The sequence below is a fragment of the Notothenia rossii genome (assembly GCF_949606895.1).
Source record: "Notothenia rossii genome assembly, chromosome: 4".
Classification (NCBI taxonomy): domain Eukaryota; kingdom Metazoa; phylum Chordata; class Actinopteri; order Perciformes; family Nototheniidae; genus Notothenia; species Notothenia rossii.
Genome location: NC_136902.1, coordinates 96,369,448 through 96,396,419, shown reverse-complemented (window position 1 = coordinate 96,396,419; position 26,972 = coordinate 96,369,448). Strand labels below are relative to the sequence as shown.

At 42.8% G+C, this 26,972-nt stretch overlaps 1 protein-coding gene across 2 annotated transcripts; it reads left to right on the top strand.

The window, feature by feature from the left end:
• Positions 1–8,193: 8,193 nt before the first annotated feature.
• On the top strand, positions 8,194–26,972 carry LOC307036375 (aerolysin-like protein). Of its 2 annotated transcripts, XM_079676629.1 has the most exons (4): positions 21,816–21,952; positions 22,983–23,066; positions 24,829–25,455; positions 26,476–26,972. In XM_079676629.1, exons 3-4 carry the CDS (start codon positions 24,849–24,851, stop codon positions 26,799–26,801), a joined length of 933 nt encoding a protein of 310 aa, XP_079532755.1. In that variant the 5' UTR covers positions 21,816–21,952; positions 22,983–23,066; positions 24,829–24,848; the 3' UTR covers positions 26,802–26,972. The 2 variants fall into 2 exon arrangements, 1 of the variants encoding a protein (XP_079532755.1); XR_013807340.1 differs by lacking the exons at positions 21,816–21,952; positions 24,829–25,455; positions 26,476–26,972 and adding an exon at positions 8,194–8,511 and having other exon boundaries at positions 22,983–24,632.

Below are 26,972 nucleotides of genomic sequence, written 5' to 3'. Positions count from 1 at the left end.
ATCACCTGGGTCTAAGCTAACATGTTACACAAATACTAGCAGCTGATCAACCGGTGCTAATCACCTGGGTCTAAGCTAACATGTTACACAAATACTAGCAGCTGACCAACAGGTGCTAGTCACCTGGGTCTAAGCTAACATGTTACACAAATACTAGCAGCTGGTCAACAGGTGCTAATCACCTGGGTATAAGCTAACATGTTACACAAATACTAGCAGCTGATCAACAGGTGCTAATCACCTGGGTCTAAGCTAACATGTTACACAAATACTAGCAGCTGATCAACAGGTGCTAGTCACCTGGCTCTAAGCTAACATGTTACACAAATACTAGCAGCTGATCAACAGGTGCTAATCACCTGGGTCTAAGCTAACATGTTACACAAATACTAGCAGCTGATCAACAGGTGCTAATCACCTGGCTCTAAGCTAACAATCCAAAGCAAAGTCACACAATATAAGAGGCACAACACACTACTTGCACTCTGCTAAGTATTCTACGGATTACAAGGGAGCTAACAGCATAAACACACGAGTAGAGTATCACGTGGCTAGAGGCATCTGTCTCCCAACACAGAGCCTCCAGAATGTTCTTCTTCTTCTTCTCTTTTTTAATGGCGGGTCGCAAACAGCTTTTGGTTGCATACCGCCACCTACTGTACACGAGTGTGTATCATCATGTCAGTCCTCTAATAAACCAGCATATCACAAAGAAAACCATAAAATAAAATAAAATAAAATAAATAAAACAAAACAAAAAAAAAAAAACAAATCATCCATGGTCTACTGTTAAATTCTTTTCCCTATCCCAGTTTCCCTCAAAAAGGTGAACAGTGCTTTTCTGATAGCTCTTACTCCTTCTCCTTCTGTTCCCAGAATACCCGCTACATTCCACTCCCTCTTTGCCTCTAAAACTGTATCCCTTAATTTCCCTCTTTCAACTCTATAGGTGACACAATGTAATAAAATATGTTCCACATTTTCCCTAACTCCACAGTTCCCACACTTGTCACTGTCACTTTTCCCCATGACATACAGCGTACCATTTAATGCAGTGTGATTTAGTCTGAGCCTAGCTATCATTACTTCCTCCCTTCTGTTTCTTTCTTTATAAATATTAATTGTAATTGTCTTTTGCACTTGATGGTATTCTTTGCCTTTCTGGTCTTTCTCCCACCTTTTCTGCCAGATCTCCATCCCTTTCTTCTTAATAACTGCTTTTCCTTCTCCTTTTCCAAGTTGAACTGGTAATGTGATTTCCTTTTGTAGTGCACTTTTTGCTAATCTATCAGCACACTCGTTCCCTTTCACCCCCTCATGCGCAGGCACCCAGCAGAACTGCAGATCTATGCCGCTTCTGTGAAGTCTTAACAGGCTGTGATTGATTTCTATGAGTATGTCTTCTCTGGCAGTTGTTGTTGACTGTATGCTTTGTAAACTGGATAATGAATCTGTGCATATCACCACCCTGTCTGGTCTGACCTCTTCCACCCACTGTAATCCTATTACTACTGCCAGCATTTCTGCTGTATACACTGAAAGTTGGTCTGATGCTCTTTTTGATATTGACACTTTAAATTCTGGGATATATATACCAATTCCGACACACTCTTCTTTGTTTTTAGAACCATCTGTATATATTTTGAGGTAATTGTGATAATTATTCCTGAGGTACAAACTTGTTTTGAGTCCTACTTCATTTATTTGCCACTCTCTTTTCTTTTCTACTATACTCACATCTATATTTACTATTGGAAAGAGCCATGGGGGTACACTACTGAATGGATTTGATGGTGAAAACTCTAACTCATGCATGCCGTATGTCCTTATTTTTTCTTTATTTGTCCATCCAAACCCACGTCCCTGAAATTTAGAATATTCCCAGCACTCCTGTAGTATTTTGTTTGTGATATTTCCTTCCCCACTTCCTTTTAACCTGACCCAATAAGCAAGAGCAATTTTCTCTCTTCTTAGCTCCAATGGAGTCTCTCCTGCTTCAACTAATATTGCATTAGTAGGGGTTGACTTAATGGCACCTATACACAACCGTAACGCTTTATATTGTAACCTATCAATTTTTAGTAATGACGTTTTTGCTGCTGCTGCATATATTAAACACCCATAATCCAGTGTTGTCCTCATAATTGCCCGATAGATGTCGATTAATGCCTGTTTGTCTGCCCCCCAGTCACATCCAGCCACTGCTCTTAATAGGTTCAACACTTTTTTGGATTTTGTTTCCAAATGTTTAATATGAGTTTTCCATGTATATTTACTATCTAACCATAGCCCCAGATATTTAAATTCATTGACCTCACTCATCGGCTTTCCATATAATGTAAGCTTCTCAGTCTCCATCTTGCGTTTATTCGTAAATTTCATAAAGCAAGATTTGCTTGCTGACAGCTTGAAACCCCAGTTGTATGACCACGTCTCCACTTTCTTTATAGCTTTCCCTATTTTTTCAAACACATATGGAACATTTCTTCCCCGTATCCATATGGCCCCGTCATCTGCATATAGTGCAGATTTTATGCATCCATCCAAATTACTAAAAATGTCATTTATCATAACATTAAATAATATCGGGCTGATTGAACTCCCTTGAGGAATACCATTTTCTATACTGCACTCTTTTGAAACCTCTGCCCCTACTTTAACTCTGAATGTTCTGTCTGATAAAAAAGCCATGATCCAGTTATACATTCTCCCTCCAACACCCATTCTACTCAATTTGATGAGCAACCCATCCCTCCACATAGAATCATAAGCCTTTTCAATATCAAAATATACAATTGCCATAACCTCTTTCATTTTCACTGTCTTTTCCACCTCATTGCTTACTCTAATCAAAGCATCTATTGTGGATCTTCCTTTACGAAAACCACTCTGAAAATGACTTATTAACCCTCTCTGTTCTAAGACGTGTGATAGTCTATGCACTATCATCTTCTCCATCCATTTACATAAGTGTGATGTTAATGCTATGGGTCTGTAATTATTGGGATTAGCAGGATCCTTCCCTGGCTTATTAAATGGCAATATAACTGCCGTTTTCCAACTCATTGGTAAGACTCCGTTTCTCCAGATTTGATTAAATAGTCTCAGAACTAATTTGAATGTTTCCTCTGGTAGCTGCCGGAACATGGCATAGCATAGCTGGTCTTGTCCTGGTGCTGAGTATCCTGTACCTTGCAAAGCTATTTTAAGTTCTGCTATTGAGAAGTCTACATCAAGAGCTGAATTATCATCCCGTCTCTTTTCCCTCACATTTTCATTTTCTCTTAATACACACTCTTTTTGCTGTCTATGTTTGTCATCAAGGTGTTCCCCACTATGCACCGCAGCAAATGCCCTACCTAAACATTCTGCCTTCTCTTCATTTGACACTGCCACTTTCTCCCCATCAATCACAGCGGGAATTTTAACCGACTTCCTTTTCCCATTCATCCGTTTAAACATCGACCATACATCCCCTAACTTTACTCCTCTTCCAATGGTGGAACAATACTCTCTCCATGACGTCTTTTTTGTGTATTTTACTGTTTTACGGGCTACTGCCCTTTTCCTTTGATAATCTGAAATATTGTCTTGTGACAAGTTTTTCTTTAAAGACCTAAATGCCTTGTTTCGTTCTTTAATAGCTCTGCTGCATTCCTCATTCCACCACGGAACCACTTTCTTCCTACCCTCTGTTGTTCTTTTAGGTATAGTTTTATTTGCTGCTTCTTTAATGTGCATTGTGACTTGATTTGAGCACTCCTCTATACTTCCTTCTAATGTTAACAATTGCGCTGACTCCTTACAGTAAAGCCTAAATGTTTCCCAGTCAGCTTTACCAAAGCACCACCTGGTAAATACACTCCCTTCCTGTCTACATACCTTTGTATTGATGATTGTGAAAACTGGGTAATGATCACTTCCTATGGTAGAATCACTTTTAACATACCATTCACATGATTTAACTAACCTATCCGTCACCAGTGTGAGGTCCAAACATGATTGTGTCCCCCTATTCACATCTATTCTTGTTTTTTGTCCATCATTAAGGCAAAACAGTGATCTTTCCTCTAGCATTTCTTCTACGACATCCCCATTACTGTCTGTTTGACTGCTTCCCCAAAGGCTGTTGTGAGCATTAAAGTCACCACACCATACTTCCCTTCTATGAGCCGTCCCTGCTATTGTCTGTAAGGTTTCAATGTCCAGATTTTTACACGGGTTATAGAAATTGATAAGCTTTATGTTCCCTTCTTTCCTTGGGCTGCATATTTCTATTATGACACATTCCTTGTCGTCAGGGGATGGGACTACCCTATAGGCCAGCCCATCCTTTATGAAAGTAACACACCCTCCACCATTTTGATTGCTAACTCTATCATATCTGATAGAGCTGAACCCTGGAATCATAAAGTCTAGATGAGGTTTTAACCAAGACTCTTGCACACAAATTACATCTGGCAATGTTTGTAACTCATAGACATATTTTTTAAACTCCTGTCCATTAGCTATGAGGCTTCTAGCATTCCACTGGAGTATGTGAATTACCATTAACAACGTGCTAACCCTCATCCTGGTTGTCCGTTTCTCCCACATCTTTTGTTGCTAGTAATTCATGTATCTGGTCTGCTTTTATATCTCTAATGTTAAGGAATTTCTCCGCTGCCTGCACGATGGTTTTGATTCTGTCACTTTTCTTCTTCATCTGTGCTGCAACATTAATGGTATGGCAGATGAATGTCATAAAGTTGACTTTCTTTACCACGAGAATGCTATCATCTTCTTTAATTTCCACAGGTACTTGGCTTTGATTTGTAACCTGCCTTTCTGAAATGTTGCTACCACTCTGTACTAAGTTTCTTTGAACCCTTCCACTAGAAGCCTGATTGTTTGCTTCCGTTTCCCTAACCTTCTTTAGGGCTTCTGCATATGAGACTTTACTGAGTACTTTGACCCTCTGAGCTTCTCTGGCTTCTCTCTGCACTACACATCCACCAAACGCCGCACTGTGCTCTCCTCCACAATTACAGCATTTCATCTTTGCCTCTTTTTCACATTTCCCATACTCATGTTGGCCTCCACATCTCGCACACCTTAGTTTTCCTTTACACTGCATTGCTGTGTGTCCCATTCTTTGGCATGCATAGCATCTAAGTGGTTTTGGGATGAATTCCCTCACACTGTAGTTCATGTATCCTATTTGCACAGATTTCGGTATATTTTTCTCAAACTGAATAACTACTGAAAGTGTTTCCTTCAATGTGCCATCTCTTTTGCTCATAAGTCTGTTTGCCTCAATAACTTTTCCTCCTTTAATCTCCTTTTTAACATCATCCATAGACATATTAAGTGGAACTCCAGATATGACTCCTCTCAACATTGCCATTGCTCCTGGGATATGAGCCTTTATTTTTTCCCCACTGAGTGTCGTCATTTTAAGTATTTTTCCCTGCTGTTGCTTGCTGGTTGCTTGTATCAAAACTCGTTTGTTGTTCATAAACTTGGCAAATTTGATTTTACCCATTTCTTTCTCAATTGATTTTGTCAGTTGAATCGGGTGGTAATGCCCACCATCCCGGTTGAATTCTATTATAACTTTCCACTCCTGCTCTAGTTCTGTATTCGAAATTGCTTGTTTTCCATTTTGACTGCCTTTTGGTTTTTTGTTTAAGCCTGCTCCACTCGACCAATCCGACCAACTTTGTGTTCTTGGTCTGCTAACTTTTTCCCTCAAAGCCCTTTTCTTCCTCACAGCTTTGGTTTCCTCCCATTCCATATCAGGTCTTTGGGTCCCATCTGAGCTGGTTGACATGATGATACAGTCAATGTACAGTTTATGCTAACCAGTCCAATGCTACCGTTTCTGTATGTTTCGATGATTTCCGACTCTCTCTGAACTTTCTGCAGCGTGTCTCCAACTTCACTTTCTTCTTCCGGCTTCCTCCGTCCGTTTCCGCTCGCTCCTGAGACTCCAAGGCGCGCGGTCCCACGAGTGCGAGTTCAGTTTGACTTCTCCTCAAGTTACTGTGTCTAGCTGTCACTTCCGTGTCCTTCAGATTCGTCTTCCTGACTCTCCGCCTCCAGAATGATCTCCGTTCCCAGCCTTTGTACTCCTCCCCCGGGAGATGTGCCGGAAGGGGCGGGGATTGGATGACGTCTCATCCAATCACCTCTTCGGATGCAGCGAGGGCGGGACGTCGGAGGAACTGCGCCGCTCATGTGTACACACACACATACATACACACACACACACACACACACACACACACACACACACACACAAACACACAAACAGGTTTAACAGCCTTAACAGCCCCAGGAAGGCAGCGGCTGTAACAGTGTTTATTTGTAATCATCTGTGGGCGGGGAGGGGGGGAGGATTAACCGGCTGATCTGCGACACGCGATACATCTCTCTCTCTCTCTCTCTCTCTCTCTCTCTCACACTCTCTCTCTCACACACACACACACACACACATACACACACACGCACACTCTCTCTCTCTCACACACTCACACACATACACACTCTCTCTCTCTCTCTCTCTCACACACACACTCTCTCACACACACACACACCCTCTCTCTCTCTCTCTCTCACACACACACACACACACACACACACACACACACACACACACACACACACACACACACCGTGTGACGACAGACAGGAGGAGACAGTGTTAGAAATTAAAATCAGTGTTTTAATGGGGAAATGTAGTTTAAACATGCCGTCAGTTTTAATGCTCTTTTATACTGAAAAACCAGAAATTATTGTGCACAAGCAGTTAAGCTTTTATTCTGAAAATCCTTCATCTACGGTTAGCATTTAGTATGTGGCTAATATACGATTTCCTAAAGAGGTGAATTTAGTAGCGAAATGACGTGGAGTGGTGCAAACCGAAGCCTACTGATTTAACACTACAACGATAGATGTCGAGATACTACCATGCTGAATATTAAATGAAGGTACAGTTTATTTGAATACATTATTGTTTACAGACGAGAGTAGCATGTGACAACATCCGGAATGACCGGAAACCAAACGAGCCGAGAAGTATTTTTTAGAGTATTGATTACAGCGTTTAGAATGTGTTAAATGAAAAGTGATGAAAGAGAATAAGAGGAGAAAAGGCGTGTTAAGCATATATTGAATGTGAAAAGAACCAATCCTCTGTTTAAATGCAACAACGGACATTAGAGACGAGGCGAGCCGGCTGGCGGGGAGGAGCCAGCAGAGGATATATATATATATATAACAGCACCGGAGGAGAGATCCGGTTTCTTCTCTTCCCTAACGAGGAGCGGATCACAGCTGTTTGTCTGACTGAACAACATCATGCTTGTGACCAACCCGCGCCTTTTTTAATTAAAGTACCCAATTGAACTTTCACAGAGACTCAATTTAGTCTCCTTTTAAAGCTTCTCTCCTGGTCGGGAGAATAACGAACACAGTTTACAACAGACAGACAGACAGGCAGACAGACAGACAGGCAGACAGACAGGAGGGGCAAACGGAGAGACGGCCCCAGCGCGGCTGCATGATGGCGGAACACATGTTCCTGTGAGCAGGGGAGGCGCTGTTCAGTGGGTGTGTTCCGACAGACCGGCCGTGACTGCGGTCAACTCAGCCGTCTCTCGCATTTGCATGGTCAAATGAGCAGGGCTTCATTTTTGAGTGCGTGATTAATAGCGTCTTTACGGTAATCGCCGAGAAGCGACGCTGACGGTAGTAGCTTATGAAGTTCTCAGTGAAAGATGTACTGTTGGACTCAATACTACTTGGACTACCACCACAGGTACAGTCAAGTACTTTTATCGTGTACTTTTTGAGTAATACCCTGTCAAACTCCCCTGCAGAGTACAATAATGCATGTTTTCTGCCATCTTTGATTAGAGATAAAATCATTTTTTGCCATAAATTCTCAGTGAAAGTGACTTGTGGTGGTAGTCATAGTAGCAGCACTCTATCCAGCAGTACCACTTCCACTGAGAACTTATGGCAAAAAATGATTTTATCTCTCATCAAAGATGGCAGAAAACATGCATTATTGTACTCTGCAGGGGAGTTTGACAGGGGATTACTCAAAAGGTACACAGTAAAAGTACTTGATTGTATTTGTGGTAGTAGTCTAAAAAGTACTGTGTCCAAAAGTACCAATTTTATCGTTGGTAGCAGAAAAAAACATGCATTCTCTTGCGTTAGTGCCACTTCTCGGCAATTACCGTAAAGGCGCTATAAATCGCGCACTCAAAGATGAAGAACTGCTCATTTGACCAAGCAAACGTGAGAGACGGCTGAGTTGACCGCAGTCGACCGTGTGTGTGTCCGCTGTCTGGACTGTGTGTGGTCGGTGTACCGGGGATAGTGATCAGTGTACCCGGGATAGTGATGGGGAACGCGGAGAGCATGGAGTCTCAGCTCGCGGTGATCCGGTCCAGAGCCGCTCCGGCCCGCCTCCCGATGCCCGAACCCACCGAGCTGGAGGAGAGGTTCTCCATCGGGCTGGTAAATACACATATTAATGATACATTATATACACACACTGCACACTATATATATATACCATTATTCACATTATACACACACATCCATAATACACAAGCTACACAGAATAGAAAACCACAATACATTTTTAATACACGCGCACACACACACGTGCGCACACACACACACACACTGCTTGTTGTACTGTGACTTCATGGACTCACTGATCAGGGATTATATACATCGGGGTTTTTTTTCTTCTTTTTTTTACAAGTCTTTTTATTTCATTATAGTGTACAATAATCAATGCCATTCCATAGATTGTAATATCACAGTACACTCACTACACTCCCCCCTCCTTCCCTCCACCCGCACATGCCCACACTAACGAAACCAAAAACATTTATATAAAAAAAAATAATAGTACAAAAAAAAGAAAAAATGCTTCTCAATATAAATCAAACAACAGAGCCATGAAAATGAAAATAAACATAAAACGAAAAAAAAATTAAAAAAAATAATAATAATAATAAGCCCACATCAAAGTAAAACAAACAATTAATTATACAATACAGCGACAATATAGACAATGACAACACAACTAGTATTTCCGGCCGTCAGGAGAAATAGCCCAGAATGCACCATTCCATCTCAGATATATTTTCCAACTATGAAAACAATGGAAACCACGGAGCTTGAAAGATGATTATATTTTTCCAAAGTCGTAGCCTAGTCTAACCCTAACCCTTTCTCCAGAGGTAACAAATGTGTTATCTGATCAATGAAAAGTTTAAATGTTGGAGGACGTTCATTCTTCCAGAGTAAAAGTATACATTTCTTTGCAAAATATGTTCTTGTGATTAGTGTTCTGTAATGTTTGGGGTTCAGGTTAAAGTTTCACAGGAACAAACATGGATTTTGGCTCATTTCGATTCCTGAAAAGACTTCTGTGAGCGCATGAATCGAATCCCAGAAATGTTTCAAGAGATCCCAAAACAGATGCATAAATGTTCCTTCTTTTACTTTACATCTCGGACCTTTTGGAAAGTTTTCTTTGGAAATGTTTTGCATCTTTCTGGGTGTGAGGTCAAATGTGTTGAGAAATGTAAAGTTTGCTTCTTTGATTTTATTGCTTGTGAACAGAAAATGTGTTCTTTCACAGATATTCAGCCAGGTGGTTTCATCTATCCGTATCCCTAAGTCCTTTTTCCAGATCTGTTTTAAGGTTGGAAAGGATGACTGAGCTCTTTTAGAAAAAACTGCATTAAATTCTCTAATGTTCCCTTTGATCGTGCTCGATGACATCAATATCTCCTCCTCTTCCAACAATCCCGATCTCAATTTATTGCTTTTAATAATTGATTGGATCACGTTCCTAATTTGCAGGTATCTGAAAAAATCCTTATTTGAAATATTCTGCTCTTAAATCATTAAATGATTTCAATGTTATATCTTTGTGAAACAAATGGTTCATTGCTTTATACCTGATTTCCTCCATTTGTTTATATTGATTGACAACAAATATTTGCTAAGATCAGGATTGTTCAAAATAGGAGAAAAGATTGAAATACCTGAGTTAACATGAACTCTTTTTGTACAGTCCCTCCAGGCTAAACGTGTATTGACCACTGTAAAACATTTGGCCATATTCTTCACCTTATTGAAGTCTTTAACAAATATAAGAGTTTCCACTGGCAGCGGGTCAAAGACACTGGCTTCTATCTGAACCCATAGTGAATCCTTTCTTCCCAGAAACCAAGATAGTACATTTCTTAATTGAGCTGACCAGAAGTAGTGTTGAAAGTTGGGAAGACCAAGACCCCCCATGGTTTCTGGTTTCATAAGAGTCAGTCACTTGATTCTTGGTTTTTTATTACACCAGATATATTTTGAGATGTGTCTATTGAGAGATTTAAAATAATCAGCGGATAAATATTATGGTAACATTTGAAAAAGAAAAATACATCTCGGTAGAATATTCATTTTTATGACATTGATTCTTCCTAGCAGTGATATTGGTAATGTGGACCATTTGGATAAATCCTGTTTGATTTTGCCAATGAGCGGATTGTAATTCTCTTTAAACAGATTATCCAGGTGTGGTGTTCTATTTATTCCTAAGTATTTAAAGCCACCTGGTGACAAATTAAAAGAACAAGACTTTTCCAGATTTGCTGTTGGCGTCATATGTAAGAAACAAGCATTCGATTTCTTAAAATTAATTGTATATCCTGAGTATCTTCCAAATTGCTCTATCGTGTCGAGCAGATGTGGTACTGAATGTTCTGGGTCTGTTAAGGAAAGAATGATATCGTCAGCATACAGAGAAATGTTGTGTTCATCGTTAATCTTCACTCCTTTAATACTTATGTTGTCTCGCACACATGACGCCAGTGGTTCAATTACAATTGCAAAAAGCAAAGGTGACCGTGGACATCCCTGTCTTGTCCCCCTTGTCAGTGAAAAGAAATCTGAGGAACTGCAGTTAGTGATAACCGCTGCTTTAGGATTTTTATAAGTGGATTTGAGCCACTCTATGAACCAGAGCCCATATTTAATCTGTTCAAGAGAGCAAAAAGAATATTCCACTCAACCCTGTCAAAAGCCTTCTCGGCATCTAGAGAAAGAAGCAGAGATGGCTTCTGACCGGTGTCCAAATGGTTTATAATATTCAAAAGTCTCCTTATATTATCAGAAGAATATCCGCCCTTGACAAAACCTGTTTGATCAGGACTGATTAGTTTAGGTAAAATCATTTCCAATCGTTTTGCTAATAATTTGGTGATAATCTTATAATCATGATCCAAGAGGCTTATAGGCCTAAATGAAGAACAATTCAACGGGTCTTTCCCATCTTTATGTCGTACAGTAATATATGCAAGATTCATTGATTGAGGAAGTGTTCTGTTGTGAGAGAAGTTGTTAACCATTGACATAAGTATAGGTTGAAGTTCAGTCCAAAGCGAGAACCATCTGGCCCTGGGCTTTTATTTATAGGCATAGATTTAACTGCAGCCAAAACTTCTACTTCTGTAATTGATGAGTTTAGATACTCTTGATCTAAATCAGATAATGTCGGTAAATGAATGTTATGGAGATAATTGTCCAGTTCATCTTGTGAGTAATCACATTGAGATTTGTATAATTTGTTATAAAATTCATAAAAAGTCTGGTTCATCTGTTTTGGGTGGAAGGCTAAGCCCTTTCTGCTTGCTCCTTCTTTAATCGACAGGCAAGTAGTTTAGTTGGTTTATTGCCGAATTCATAATTCTTTTGTCTGATAAGATTCATTTGTGTTATGATTTCATTTAAGTCAATATTTAATTTAGCTCTGGCTGTGTTTAATTGTTTCCAGTTTTCATCTGTTGATGCGGATTTATGAAGTACTTCGCATCTGTTTACTTCTCTTTCAAGTTCTTGTCTGAGCTTAACATTTTCACGTTTTTTAAAAGATGTGTATGAGATAATAAGTCCTCTTAAAGTAGCTTTCGCAGCTTCCCAAATAATATCCGGATCTATAGAGGGGTCATTATTTTCTTTTATATAGTACCTTATCCACATTCGCATTTTGAATTTGAATTTTTCGTCTCTAAGTAAAGACATTTCCAGCGCCTGGATACAAATTCTCCACTCTCCAAGTGAATAGTTAGATGAACTCTTGCATGATCTGAAATATTAATGGAATCAATTTTACATTCTTTTACCCTATGCATGTATTTTGAGGGAATAAAAAAATAATCTATTCTAGAATAAGAGTTGTGGACATTTGAAAAGAAAGTGTGATCTTTGACATCTTGATTTAATTGAGGCCATACGTCAATAAGGCCACATTCTGCACCAAGCGCCTGAAGGACCTTTGAGGATTTAAGATGGTGGCTCTTGGATTGGTTAGATTGATCTAATGTAGGGTTAAGAGTGCAGTTAAAGTCACCGCCCATCAGTCCTAATCCAGCACCATGTCAGACATGAACATTGGTTCATCTATATTGGGAGCATAGATATTTAAAAAGGTGATTGGGGTTCCAAAAATAATACCAACAACCAAAACAAACCTACCATTTGGGTCTGTAACTAATTTTTCTAATTCAAATGGGCAAGTTTTGTTTATCACAATAGCTGTCCCTCTACTATGGGTTTTATCTGATGAGAAATACACCTGACCTTTGTGACAACCCCTGCTTCACTGCCTATGCTGGTGTGGGTGTGCCTTTGTGTGTGGGTGTGTGTGCTTCTCTCTCCCTGATTGTATCCAGGTGCAGCCTCTCTCCAGGTGCTCCCAATCTGATCAGCGCCTCCAGAAAGTATCTAAGTAGGCTGCAGTGGCTCTCTCTCGCCCCGGGGAACGTAGGAGGAAGAGCAGCCCGGAACAGCTATCCTCCTGCATAGAGCTTGTTAACCCTGTTTGGTGGTCGGTTGTTTTGGGGAGTGTGAATAAACTCCTCTTTTTTCCGTACTCACGTCGTCGTCTCATAGCTGCGTTTGTTATGGCTGAGAGCCAAGCCGTGACAGCTGGGGGCTCGTCCAAACCGGTAAGATAAGCTTGGGTGCGTGTGAGTTCGTTCGTTATTTTGTGTGGGGTTTCTCCTGATAGGTGGTAGCGACGGTTCCCTTGGGACCGTTGTGCGGGGTGTTAATGTTGTGGTGAAAGTGGCTGAAGCTTCGGTTTGGGGGCATGGCCGTGGTCGCAGTATTTTTGCTAGCTTGCTAGTCGCTTTGCTCGGCCAGCGGTCTTTAGTGCATAAGTACCCGCCGCAAGTAACCACATGAAGACCAGGGAGGAGATTAGTTAGCGGGTGTCGTAGTTAGTGGGGAAACTCCAATCAGTTTTTTTTTCTCTTTTCTCTCTTTTGTCTCACTGTAAACTCGGTGTTGCGTTGTAGTATGGTGGAGGTAGACGCGTTTATCAGTGCTCCCTCTCAGGAAGCCCTTGAAAATTTCTCAATGGAGCAGCTGCTCGTTATTGCGGAACATTTCTCGGTGGAAGTTGTTGGCGATAAGAGGCTAAAAAGCACTATAAAAACCTCTATTGTGTCAGTATTACGTGAAACTGGTGTGCTTCAGGAAGTTAAGGAGGGGGTGTTAAAACCTCTGTTGCAGGCTAGTTTACTGTCCTTTGAGCAGCAGAAGGAGATGTTGTTGTTGCAGCTGAGTCATGACAAAATGAGGTATGAGATGGAGTTTGAAAAGGAGATTGCAGTGGAGAGGATGCGGCAGGAGACTGAGAAAGCCAAACTTGATATGGAAGGACAGCGTCTTTCCATAGGCAGAGGTAGTGCGGTGTTGGGTGAGCGGCACGGTGAACAGGTGCCCAGGTCTCCTCAGCGGTTCGATGCTAACAACTTGCGCTTGTTGCCGCAATTTAATGAAAGTGATCCTGACACTTTTTTTTTGCTTTTTGAACGGGTGGCTAAAGCTAGGGATTGGCCGGATGCAGACTGTGCCCTGATGCTTCAGTGTGTACTCACAGGAAGAGCACAGTCCGCATATTCCGCGTTGTGTTCGGAGGATAGCTCTAGCTATGTTAAAATAAAATTGGCGGTGCTTAGAGCTTATGAACTTGTTCCAGAGGCTTATCGACAGCGTTTTAGGTCCTTGGAGAAAAAACAGGGTCAGACTTATGTGGAAATGGCGAGGGATTTGTCTGTTCATTTTAAACGTTGGTTAGCTGATATGGACATCACTTCCTTTGACAAATTGGGTGAACTCATGATTTTGGAACAGTTCAAAAACATCCTTCCTGACAGCATTGCAACCTATATAATAGAACACAGGGTAACTTCGGCATCCGAGGCTGCAGTAGCAGCGGATGAGTTTGTGTTACTGCATAAGGGCAGGTTCGGAGGGCGTGCTGGAGATCTACCTGTGTTTGGGGGAAGTGGAAGGTCTGTTGATGTTGGGTCATTGGGGATGGATCTAAAGAAAGTGGCTTGGGAGAAATCTGAGGATACTTGTAACTATTGTCGTGAGAAAGGCCATTGGAAACCAGACTGTCCGGTGCTTAGAGCAAAATCCAAGGGAGGAAGATTTGTGGGTAAACCGGTTGCGTTTGCTGCTCCTGTCAGTAGCTGCTGTGTTGACGAGGTGCTTACGGACCACTTATGTGGACCTGAGGTTCTGGCATCCTATGCTCCTTTTATAAGAGACGGCTTGGTGTCATTGGTGGGTAGCAATGTCAAAGTTCCAATTAAAATTTTGAGGGATACAGGTGCATTTGACTCCTTTATCGTTGACTCGGTTCTGCCTTTGTCTGAGGAAAGTGACACTGGTGACACGGTTCAGACTCGGGGGATGGGATTAACGGTTTTTCCTGTTCCTGTCCATAGGATGTATCTCGACTGTGACCTTGTTAAAGGGGATGTAGCTATTGGGGTACGTCCAGCTTTTCCAATCGAGGGGATACATTTCATTCTGGGTAACGATTTGGCAGGTGGTAAAGTCTGGGCTGATGGCCCTTCTGTGTTGTTAGTCACTGGTGGTCTGATTGAGTCAGCATCTGAGAAGCGCTCTACAGTGGTGCCAGACGTTACGGCCGCGTGTGTGATCACAAGGGCTAGGGCCAAAAGGGATCAGGACTTGCTATCACATGGGAAGTCAACTGACACAGTGGAGGTTCCATCTTTGTCTGAGTTTTCGGCGTTACTTACACACCATGAGGTGGGAGAGGAGCAACGTCAGGATGCTTCGCTGAAAGGCCTTTTTGACTGTGCTGTGCCAGTGGCAGAGAGGGAAAACGCTTCAAGTGGATACATGTTGCGTAATGACTTGTTGTTTAGGAGATGGAGGGCTGTTGATGGTGCAGGGACTGAGGTTTTCCAGCTGGTGGTGCCAACTAAGCTTCGTCCTCTTGTCCTGAAAGTCGCACATGATGAGTGTGGACACTTTGGGGTTTGGAAAACATATTGGAACATCCTGAAACACTACTTCTGGCCACGTCTTAAGACAGATGTGTCGCAGTATATTAGAACATGTCATGTGTGTCAGCTGACAGGGAAACCGAACCAGAAGATCAAACCAGCACCACTACAGCCGATACAAGTGGTAAGTGAACCATTTACACATCTCATTGTGGATTGTGTGGGCCCTTTACCATGTTCAAAGTCTGGTTGCAAATATCTGCTGACTGTGATGTGTCAAACCACTAGGTATCCAGCGGCTTATCCTTTGAGGTCGATTACAACTAAGGCGGTGGTTAGGGCCTTGTTGCAGTTTATCTCAATATTTGGTATTCCTAAGGTCGTTCAGAGTGATCAAGGCTCCAATTTTTCGTCTCACATGTTTGCTCAGCTGTTGAAGCTTTTGAAGATTAAGAAGAACCAGTCAACAGCTTACCACGCCCAAAGTCAGGGTGCTTTGGAAAGGTTTCACCAGACATTGAAATCCTTGTTACGTGCTTACTGTACTGAGCTAGATGGAGACTGGGAGGAAGGTCTTCCTTGGTTGATGTTGGCTGCAAGGGAGGCGGTACATGAAGGTACGGGGTTTAGCCCTAATGAGTTGGTTTTCGGACATGCTGTACGGGGCCCCTTGGCAGTGCTGAAAGAGGGTTGTGTGGACACTGAGCCACCACGGAGCTTGGTGGATTATGTGAATGGCTTCAGACGTCGTTTGATTGTTGCTTTAAGTATGGCACGGGAAAAGTTGTCAGTGTCTCAAAGTAAAATGAAGGAGTTGTATGACCGTCGTTCGGCACGACAGGAGTTTAATCCAGGTGACCAGGTTCTATCACTTATGCCTATTGTTGGTTCCCCATTTCAGGCTAAATATTCAGGTCCGTACACTATCATTGAGAAAACTTCTGATTTAAATTATGTTGTGGCAACACCAGAACGAAGGAAGACTAAACGCCTCTGTCATGTAAATCTTCTGAAACCCTACCACAAGCGGGAGGTTAACACGGACACAGAGGTGGAGAAGGATGAGGTGCAGCCGGCTGTTGCGGTGACACATGGTTTGACGCATGAGGGAGATGTAGTGCCTGAACCTGATGATAGTTTGCTCTGTGGTCATTTGAGAAATTCAGAATCGCTAGATAATTTAGACGGGTTGATGTCTCATTTGGCGGAATCAAGACGTGAGGAACTCTCAGCATTGGTACACAAATATCTGTGTCTGTTTGGAGACACTCCGTCGCAAACTGACTGGGCTGAGCATGATATTGATGTTGGGGACGCTCAGCCGATTAAGCAACATTTTTATCGCATGCCACCAGTTAAGCGCAATCGGCTGGATGCAGAGATTAATTACATGTTGGAGAACAAAATTGCTGTCCCATCAGCATCTAGTTGGGCGTCTCCATGTATTTTGGTGCCAAAGCAGGATGGGACACCTAGATTCTGTACTGATCTAAGAAAAGTGAATGCGGTGACAAAATCTGACTCTTTTCCTTTGCCACGGATGGATGACTGTATAGATCAGGTGGGGTCCGCAAAGTATGTTAGCAAATTTGATTTGCTTAAAGGGTATTGGCAGATCCCCTTGTCCAAGCGGGCACAGGAAATAGCGGCATTTATCACACCATCTGGACTTTATTCATATAAAGTAATGCCGTTTGGGTTAAAAAATGCTCCTGCTACATTCCAACGTTTGATGAATCGCGTGGTGTCGGGTTTAGAGGGTTGTACGGTGTATCTAGACGATTTGGTCATTTGCAGTGACACTTGGACTGCTCATGTTCAGCGCATCGAGAGGTTGTTTGAACGGTTGACGGAGGCACATCTGACTATTAATTTGGCCAAATGTGCCTTTGCAAAGGCAACGGTGACATATCTTGGCCATGTGGTGGGTCAGGGTTGTGTGGCTCCAGTTCTGGCCAAGGTCAGAGCAATATCTGAATACCCACAGCCCACAACCAAAAAGGAACTCTAGAGATTTTTGGGTATGGTGGGTTACTACAGGAGGTTCTGTGAACATTGTTCCACTACAGTGTTTCCTTTGACTGAACTTCTTAGGGCTAAGGTAAAATATTCTTGGTCGGTCGACTGTCAGAGAGCGTTTGATAGGGTTAAGTCTCTGTTGTGTTCCTCTCAGGCGTTAGCGGCTCCATGTTTTGATCGTCCTTTTAGTCTCCAAGTAGATGCAAGCCAGGTGGGAGTCGGTGCGGTTCTGCTCCAGCTTGACAAGGGGGGGGTGGAGAGGCCCGTCAGTTTCTTTTCAAAGAAACTTAACAGTTACCAAAGGAATTATTCGGTGATTGAGAAGGAAGCGTTAGCACTCATTTGGGCGTTGCAGCATTTCACTGTATATGTAGGAGCAGGAGGACCCATTTTGGTTTACACAGATCACAATCCCCTGACCTTTTTGCATTCAATGAAGTGTCCTAACCAAAGACTGACGAGGTGGTCTTTGTTTCTTCAGGATTACAACCTTGATGTTAGGCACATTAGGGGGTCTGACAATGTTATTGCTGACGCGCTGTCACGAGCCCCATGGCACTAAGTGTGGTTAGGTTTTACCTTAATGTATATATATTGACTGTCATACTGTGATAAATCTTTCTTGCTCTGCCCATTCTTTTTAAATAGTGCTTCTCAGATACTGGTGTTGCTAAAGGTGTGGCTGGGCGTTGAAGGAGAGGGTTGCTGTGTGAAGGTGGTGTTTTTTTTTGTTTTTTTTTTCATTAGGGACCTGGGGGAGTTCCATATGTGGGGTTTTGTTTTCCATGACCTTTTGCTTTGGTTTGGGATGGGGTTGGTTGGTGGTGCCGGTGGCCCTGGGGACACCGACTTTAAGGGGGGGGTGTGACAACCCCTGCTTCACTGCCTATGCTGGTGTGGGTGTGCCTTTGTGTGTGGGTGTGTGTGCTTCTCTCTCCCTGATTGTATCCAGGTGCAGCCTCTCTCCAGGTGCTCCCAATCTGATCAGCGCCTCCATAAAGGATCTAAGTAGGCTGCAGTGGCTCTCTCTCGCCCCGGGGAACGTAGGAGGAAGAGCAGCCCGGAACAGCTATCCTCCTGCATAGAGCTTGTTAACCCTGTTTGGTGGTCGGTTGTTTTGGGGAGTGTGAATAAACTCCTCTTTTTTCCGTACTCACGTTGTCGTCTCATCGCTGCGTTTGTTATGGCTGAGAGCCAAGCCCTGACACCTATCCCATCTCTTTTCAATCCAAGATGTTCAGGATCTGAGAGAAAGGTTTCTTGTAAGAAGATCAGCTTTGTCTTTTTTAAGAAGAGATAGTACTTTATTCCTTTTTATGGGATTTCCCAAGCCTTTAATATTCCAAGAATAGATGTTCATGTTTTGCATGCTGACTGCTGCATGTCTGTGGGATTATATTTAATACGTTGTATATTTTGGCCCCATACACAAAACGGATTGTCACTGCTTTTATTATTTACCATTATAACTAATGTAACACAAACGCAAAATACAAAAAGAAAACAATATAACATCCCACCCAAACCAGGGTCTTCTGACCCTGGCAATTCATCTACCCAGTTGATAGTAGCCCAGAGAGAAACAAACTTCAGAGAAATGTGCATCTCAGATCTAACGAAATGTCCTCTTTGTGTTGGCAACTTGGAGCTCCCCTCCTCAGTTCTCATTGAAAATAAATAAATGTCTTCCTAATTCTCCTCCTCACCAGGGGACGGGTAGATAGAACTCCGCATCCCAAATGTCATCATGGTTCCATCCGATCATTTACATGTCAAACAATATACCCCTCCACTACAGACCCCTCCACTACAGACCCCCTCCACTACAGACCCCTCCACTACAGACCCCTCTACTACAGACCCCCTCCACTACAGACCCCTCCACTACAGACGCCTCCACTACAGACCCCCTCCACTACAGACCCCTCCACTACAGACCCCTCCACTACAGACCCCCTCCACTACAGACCCCCTCCACTACAGACCCCTCCACTACAGACCCCCTCCACTACAGACCCCCTCCACTACAGACCCCTCCACTACAGACCCCCTCCACTACAGACCCCCTCCACTACAGACCCCTCCACTACAGACCCCTCCACTACAGACGCCTCCACTACAGACCCCTCCACTACAGACCCCATCCACTACAGACCCCTCCACTACAGACCCCCTCCACTACAGACCCCTCCACTACAGACCCCTCCACTACAGACCCCCTCCACTACAGACCCCTCCACTACAGACCCCCTCCACTACAGACCCCTCCACTACAGACCCCCTCCACTACAGACCCCTCCACTACAGACCCCCTCCACTACAGACCCCTCCACTACAGACCCCTCCACTACAGACCCCCTCCACTACAGACCCCTCCACTACAGACCCCTCCACTACAGACCCCTCCACTACAGACCCCCTCCACTACAGACCCCTCCACTACAGACCCCCTCCACTACAGACCCCCTCCACTACAGACCCCTCCACTACAGACCCCTCCACTACAGACCCCCTCCACTACAGACCCCTCCACTACAGACCCCTCCACTACAGACCCCCTCCACTACAGACCCCTCCACTACAGACCCCCTCCACTACAGACCCCCTCCACTACAGACCCCTCCACTACAGACCCCTCCACTACAGACCCCCTCCACTACAGACCCCTCCACTACAGACCCCCTCCACTACAGACTCCCTCCACTACAGACCCCATCCACTACAGACCCCCTCCACTACAGACCCCTCCACTACAGACCCCTCCACTACAGACCCCCTCCACTACAGACCCCCTCCACTACAGACCCCATCCACTACAGACCCCTCCACTACAGACCCCCTCCACTACAGACCCCTCCACTACAGACCCCCTCCACTACAGACCCCCTCCACTACAGACCCCCTCCACTAAAGACCCCTCCACTACAGACCCCTCCACTACAGACCCCCTCCACTACAGACCCCTCCACTACAGACCCCCTCCACTACAGACCCCTCCACTACAGACCCCTCCACTACAGACCCCTCCACTACAGACCCCATCCACTACAGACCCCATCCACTACAGACCCCCTCCACTACAGACCCCTCCACTACAGACCCCCTCCACTACAGACCCCCTCCACTACAGACCCCTCCACTACAGACCCCTCCACTACAGACCCCCTCCACTACAGACCCCTCCACTACAGACCCCTCCACTACAGACCCCATCCACTACAGACCCCCTCCACTACAGACCCCCTCCACTACAGACCCCCTCCACTACAGACCCCCTGGAGAGTCCTCTAAATGTGTCCTTGGGAAAAACGACGTCCACACGTTTCCCCGATCCCAATGACGGTTCATTGAGAGAAGAGGAGAAAGGAGAATGCACATGTTACCTCCACTCCGGTAGGTTAGAGAAGTAGCGACTTACTGCAGCTGCTTGACAAAGGTGTCGGCTTCTTTGGGGTCTTCAAAAAACCAATCTTCTCTTTGTGAAGAACACGGAGCCGATGAGGATCAGCAAATCCCCTGAACATGCCTTTTTCGAGGAATCATTTGATCACCAGGTCGAACTCCTTGCGCTTTCGGCGTACCTCTGCAGACAGACCCTGGCGAATGGTGAGTTTAGTATTACCCTCGTGGATTGACATTTTCCTCGCAGACTGCAGTATCATTTCTTTATCTCTGACTCGTAGAAGGCGGATCATAATTGGTCTTGGAGGCTTCCCTGGTTCGGGATATGGTCGTAGAGAGCGGTGAACCCGCTCCAACTCCAGGTTCTGATCGAGGGAGAGTTTGAGCCAGAAGGTAGTTTCTGTTGAATCTATTGAAGTAGTCATTGGCTGCCTTCTCACTTCTCTGGGAGCCCGAGTAAAACAAGGTGTTCACGTCTCCCTCTATTTTCCAGATCATCCGTCTTAGATTCCATCGTCTTTATATGTAGTTTGTAAGGTGTCTTCTAATGTCGAAATTCTTTGTTCAGCTTCGTCCATACGCTTAAGTTGATTCTCAAGGGCCTGGTTTGTTCTAGCTATAGTGCTTCTTTCATTGATGAGACTTGACTAGTCACAATCTCCAAACGATTATCAATTCCATCGAGGCGAGTAATTATCTCAGAACGTTGAGATTTTAACTCGGACATTATCTCAGCAGACGAAGGATTTCTGTCATCCTCTTGAAACTCATCCTCCGGTTCTGGTAGGTCTTGGTTGCCTCGTGGGTTTCTTCTTGGCATCCTTCCTTCTTTTTCTTTCTTTTTGTAGCAAGAGTCTTTCCTTAGATGTCAACTCTTAACTATAGTCAATAAAGATGTTAAGCTTTTTCTCTGAGTGGAAGTAACAAACTCAAATTAATCACTGAGGTTGTGCGGAGCTCTCAGCTCAGGCTTCCATCTTGTTCCTCTCGGCCCCTATGATCCTCCCTACATCGTTTTTTAAAATATTTATTTTTCCTTATTTTATTATTTTTGGGGGTTTTATGAATTTCACTTATTTGTATCTATATGTATTGTATCATTATGCATGTAAGTATTCTTCTGGTTTTCCTTCAGTAGTCAGGTTAGGATCCTCCATCTGTTGATAAACGGTTCAGACAGAATATAGGCGAGTAAATAATGTACTAATATACAGTATACAGTATCAAAGTATACAGTATATATATATATATATATATATATATATATAGTATCAGATACACATAATATATCTACACTGTATATATATATATATTGTATATGTTGTAAATACATAAAATATAAACACAACTTTAGTTTTTGCTCCCATTGTTCATCATATTTCTAATAAGACCTTTTCTATGAACAAAAAAGACAATTTTCTCTTGAATATTAGACTATTATTACCAATATCACTCCTATTACTGTTATCACTACTATTATTACCAATATCACTCCTATTACTGTTATCACTACTATTATTACTAACCCTCACAAATTAGGTTCAATCCATGTTTTAATAACCCACCTCACAGCTGAGCTTTAAGCTGTCTGGAAAGCAGACATTGGTTACTCGGGTTGGTGGAGGGGGGGGGGGGGTCAGTGTCTGATGTGACCACCACTGGCCTCACGCAGCGCAACACGTCTCCTTCACAGAGAGTAGATCAGGTCTGTGGTCTGTTGGATGCGGAGAGTCTGGATGTGGAGAGGCTGGATGTGGAGAGGCTGGATGTGGAGAGGCTGGATGTGGGGTCCTGGTCTGGTGTGGGGGTCCTGGTATGGGGTTCTGAGGCCGGGTGGATGTGCCAGATTCCCTGAGACGCCTGTGGAGAAATTAACATTGAATGCACAGCTCTGGAGGACATTCAGTCAGAATTTGTGAACAATATTTGAGAGAAAACGGTCTTTTGTGTTCATAGAAAAAGTCTTAGATCTTTGATTTCAGCTCATGGACAATGGGAGCAAAAACAAAAGTGTTGCTTTTATATTTGTTCATAGTATGATATGCATCTGGTTCATATATATATATATATATATATATATATATATATATATATATATACATACACACACACACACACACACACAGTAGAGATATATGATCTGTATCTGGTAAATATATATATACACAAATATATATATATATATATATTTACAGTACAGATGCTTCCTTTCTCCAGAACTCCATGAACCTCCCTCCTGATAAAGTGCGTCTGCTCCGGTCCTACGACAGCGACAAGAAGTGGGAGCTGATCTGTGACCAGGTGAGAGGAGAACCCTTTAGAACCACTAACACTACACACACCTGCAGAGCTCAGTGTGTGTGTGTGTGTGTGTGTGTGTGTGTGTGTGTGTGTGTGTGTGTGTGTGTGTGTGTGTGTGTGTGTGTGTGTGTGTGTGTGTGTGTGTGTGTGTGTGTGTGTGTGTGTGTGTGTGTGTGTGTGTGTGTGTGTGTGTGTGTGTGTGTGTGTGTGTGTGTGTGTGTGTGTGTGTGTGTGTGTTCTTGACCTTCACTGTCAGACGGAATAGCCCTCACAGTCTGATCGTGTCCCTTCTGCCCATAACGTGTTGGGGTCTATTTCCTGTAAGTATCAGTAGATGGTAAAGTAAAAACATTGACTAGGTTTATCATTTTACAGCTGAGCACATTTGCACACTTGCATGATATTGCCTGGAAAAAAGTGGCACAGTGTTGCCCTGAGGCAACGAACAAAAAAACATAGTTTTAGCTAATTTAATAAATACGTTTTCAAACAATAAAATATACTTCTTTACGTATTCATGCAAATGCATGTATTTTTTATTTTAAGTTGTGTACATTTCTAATATGTTAAAAAGTGAAATGTATGTAAGCGTTGGCCCTGAGTCCCCTGCAGCTTTGCTTGCAGAGAGGACTGCTCCACCCCCAGACAAAATGGCACACCCATATAATTCCCTCATTGTATTGGACACCAACATGTCAGGTGACATTGTGTATATTTACAAAAAATATATATATTTAGAGTCCCAGTTTGAGGTTGAAAAAAGTGGTTTGTTTCCTGAGGGCAACAGTATGTTATAGAGGGTTACGGTGAGGATAAATCATAATGGTAACCACACCTTGTGTTTGTATTATTGTATTATATACGAGCAAGAAAATGCCAAATTGTAAATATGCAATATAATGTTTCATGCATCCCATGTTTCACAACTTTTTCCAGACTGAAGTATAGTGTATACTATAACCCTATTGATAGTAAGCAAGCAAGCAAGCAGGCAGGCAGTCAAGCAAACCAAGAAGGTTCCCGGTTGAAAAAACCTGCCTGCCCCCTTGCTTGCCTGCTTAGTTGCTTAGTTAACGATAGTGGAATAGTATATACTATACTGGATAGTCGTGGCCTAGTGGGTAGAGCGTCTACCTGGTGACCAATAGGTCATGAGTTCAAACCCACCTGGGAACACCACCACTAGTGTGTCCTTGAGCAAGGCACTTAACCCTAAATTGCTCCTGGGGGACTGCCCCTGGAATTTCAAGGTAAGTTGCTTTGGATAAAAGTGTCTGCTAAATGACTGTAATGTACTGTAGTCTGGAAAAAGAGAGAGGGGATGAACAGTCAGCTAATTTTAACCCCAAGTATAATAATATATTTTTTTATATATCAAACGTTATTTTGCATTTGAAACACATGCATACTTACAAAGTTTTGTGTTCTTTTAACCCCCAATTTTTGTTAAATAAACAATAATTATGTATTGTGAGTATGTAAGTTACAATACATAATTATTGTTTGTATTAAAAAGCGTTGGGTATAAAAAAAAAAAAAACGTTCTACCAGGGAGAGGCAGGGAGGGCCGCGCCTTTGCGCCCTCTATTGGCCAGCCGCCACTGAAAACAACGTTGCTTTGGTTTTTCGTTTTATTTCAACGTTTTTATTGTTTAATTTGTTTGTATTTTACATTTTAAAATACCCCCTTTTTAAATGTTATTTAAACATCTTTACTGCGTTCTTAAAATCCTAAAAGTGGTTCTTGACATTTACATTTCAGATCTGATTACGAACTCAAAGATGGCGTTTGCACCAATAACAAGAATTGGTGGCGGCGGAGGTTCCCCTTTTTCATTGACTGGTGAGGAAAATGGAGCAACCTTGCAGAATCTGGGAGTGTGGGTCGAAGGCTGGCAGGTGAAGAGTGTGAAGGCCTGGCTTACACATGGGACCAACAACGTTTTTGGTAATCCAGGTGGAAACTATCAAGATTATACATTCAACCGTGGTGAGTGTTTCACCTCTCTGTCGCTGTGGGGGAATGGAGCAGGTACTCGTCTAGGGGCCATCAAATTCAAGACAAATCGCCCAGGAGAGTTCTTTGCCAAAATGACCAGCTGGGGATTGAAACAAGAATACCCCATGGATGTTGGCTCTGGAATCTGCTTCGGGGTTGTTGGAAGATGTGGCTCTGATATCGATAACATGGGATTCGCATTCCTCAATGCTGTCAAGTCCACCGTTTTGACAAACGTCAACTACCCAACAATGCACCAAGTTGTACCCCAAGTGACTGTAGAGGAAATCAAATCCATCACCTACGACAAAGACAGCTCAGTCCTTCAAGAAAACACGATTGAATCCTCCAAGAAGATTACAAAGAAGTCCTCATGGACTGTGACCAACAGTATACACAAGTTATTGAGCCGTTTCCGCTCTACATCCTGAACTCCTCCCTTCGATGCAATGCACTTCCGTTTTGGCGGACTGGGTTTGTTTTGCTAGCTAGCTCCGTTGTGCCGACAAAGCACTGATATCGCAGAGACAAAGAGGATATAACAATTACAACATGAAGAAAAGTGGTTCGGGAACTACGTGTGCGGTAGTTGGTTGCAATCACTCGAGAAAGCACCTGAACGAGTGGTTAGATAGAGAGTGCTACGACCACAAACCAGCACCCAGCACCCAGCCATGTTGTTCATTAAATACAGATAAACACAACAAATACTGCATGCATTGTATTTTTTAATATTATATATGAATATTTTCATAGTGATGTAATTGTGTGGGCTGCTTTTATATTTTAATTTGTAATACCTGTTAGGATTAAACATGTGATCTTTCTTGTTGAAGCCATTTCTTTAGTTTCCTCTCAACAATTAATTCATTCAGTGTTATTTATATACAGTATGAGCTTAATATGAATGATGAACTGTGTTAAAAGAAATTGTAGCACTCTAAGGAACATATGAAATGCAATAATGCAATAACAGTGCAATAATGAAATGAAATTACATCAAACTTTATTTTCACTCAAACAGTACAGGCACATATGATATATTGCACAGCATAAAGAGATCATGTAAATTGTGCATTATGTAAACAACAGACAACTGTTGGCTCCTGTGGGCATGACCTAAATAAGGCAGTTTATTATGCTGGGCCACGTCGTCATGTTATCCTCCCAGTTTTGCACTGAATTCGGGTGGGGGAGAGTAACGCCATCTCCAGTCAAAGAAGTAGAATCTTGTTCCCAAGCTAGCATCACTGTTAGCATCGAAATCGCTGTGTTTACACCAGTGCCCGTCTGACTGTTTACACCGGTTTACACCGACAGACGCTGTGCAAAAGACTTCCAGCGGAAATGAAGTGCATTTGTGTAGGGTTATGGCGCTACCCGTGGTTTGTCGCGTAAACTTGTCTATAGAGGCAACCTTAAGTATGGAAGTGAGTGCAGGAATCCCAGAGGTAGTGGAGGTTTCAACTGGATTCAGCTTTACCGTGGGAACAGAGAGCTCATACATTCTGGAAAACACTGAAGAGAGAATGGAGACCATGACCTTTCCCATCCATGTTCCTGCAGGGAAGAAGGTGGAAGCTGAGTTTACCATCGGTCGAGCCCCCACTGACCTGCCTTACACTGGCACAGTGAAAATAACCTGCCAGAATGATAATGTTTTTCAGTATGAAACCAGTGGTGTTTACAAAGGGCTTTCCTACACTTCAATAAAAGCAAATGTTAAAGAAATATAGATAAAATAACAGAACAACATTTGACTCACCTCTTGTAGTCCTTACATAACTCCTACTTTAAACTGCATGGCTACTCATTGTATACTCAGAACAGCACTTTTTGTAAAAGAGTATTCTACTTGCAGGTGAACTTATTCTTTAAAATAAACAAATAAAATCATTACAAATGGA

What these genes read in the sequence shown, in the direction of transcription:
- LOC307036375 (XM_079676629.1), top strand. Translation starts at nt 24,849, where the DNA reads ATGGCGTTTGCACCAATAACAAGAATTGGTGGCGGCGGAGGTTCCCCT. An exon ending in CTCATGGACTGTGACCAACA is followed by an intron (nt 25,456 to 26,475) that starts GTATACACAAGT and finishes ACTTGTCTATAG; the next exon opens with AGGCAACCTTAAGTATGGAA.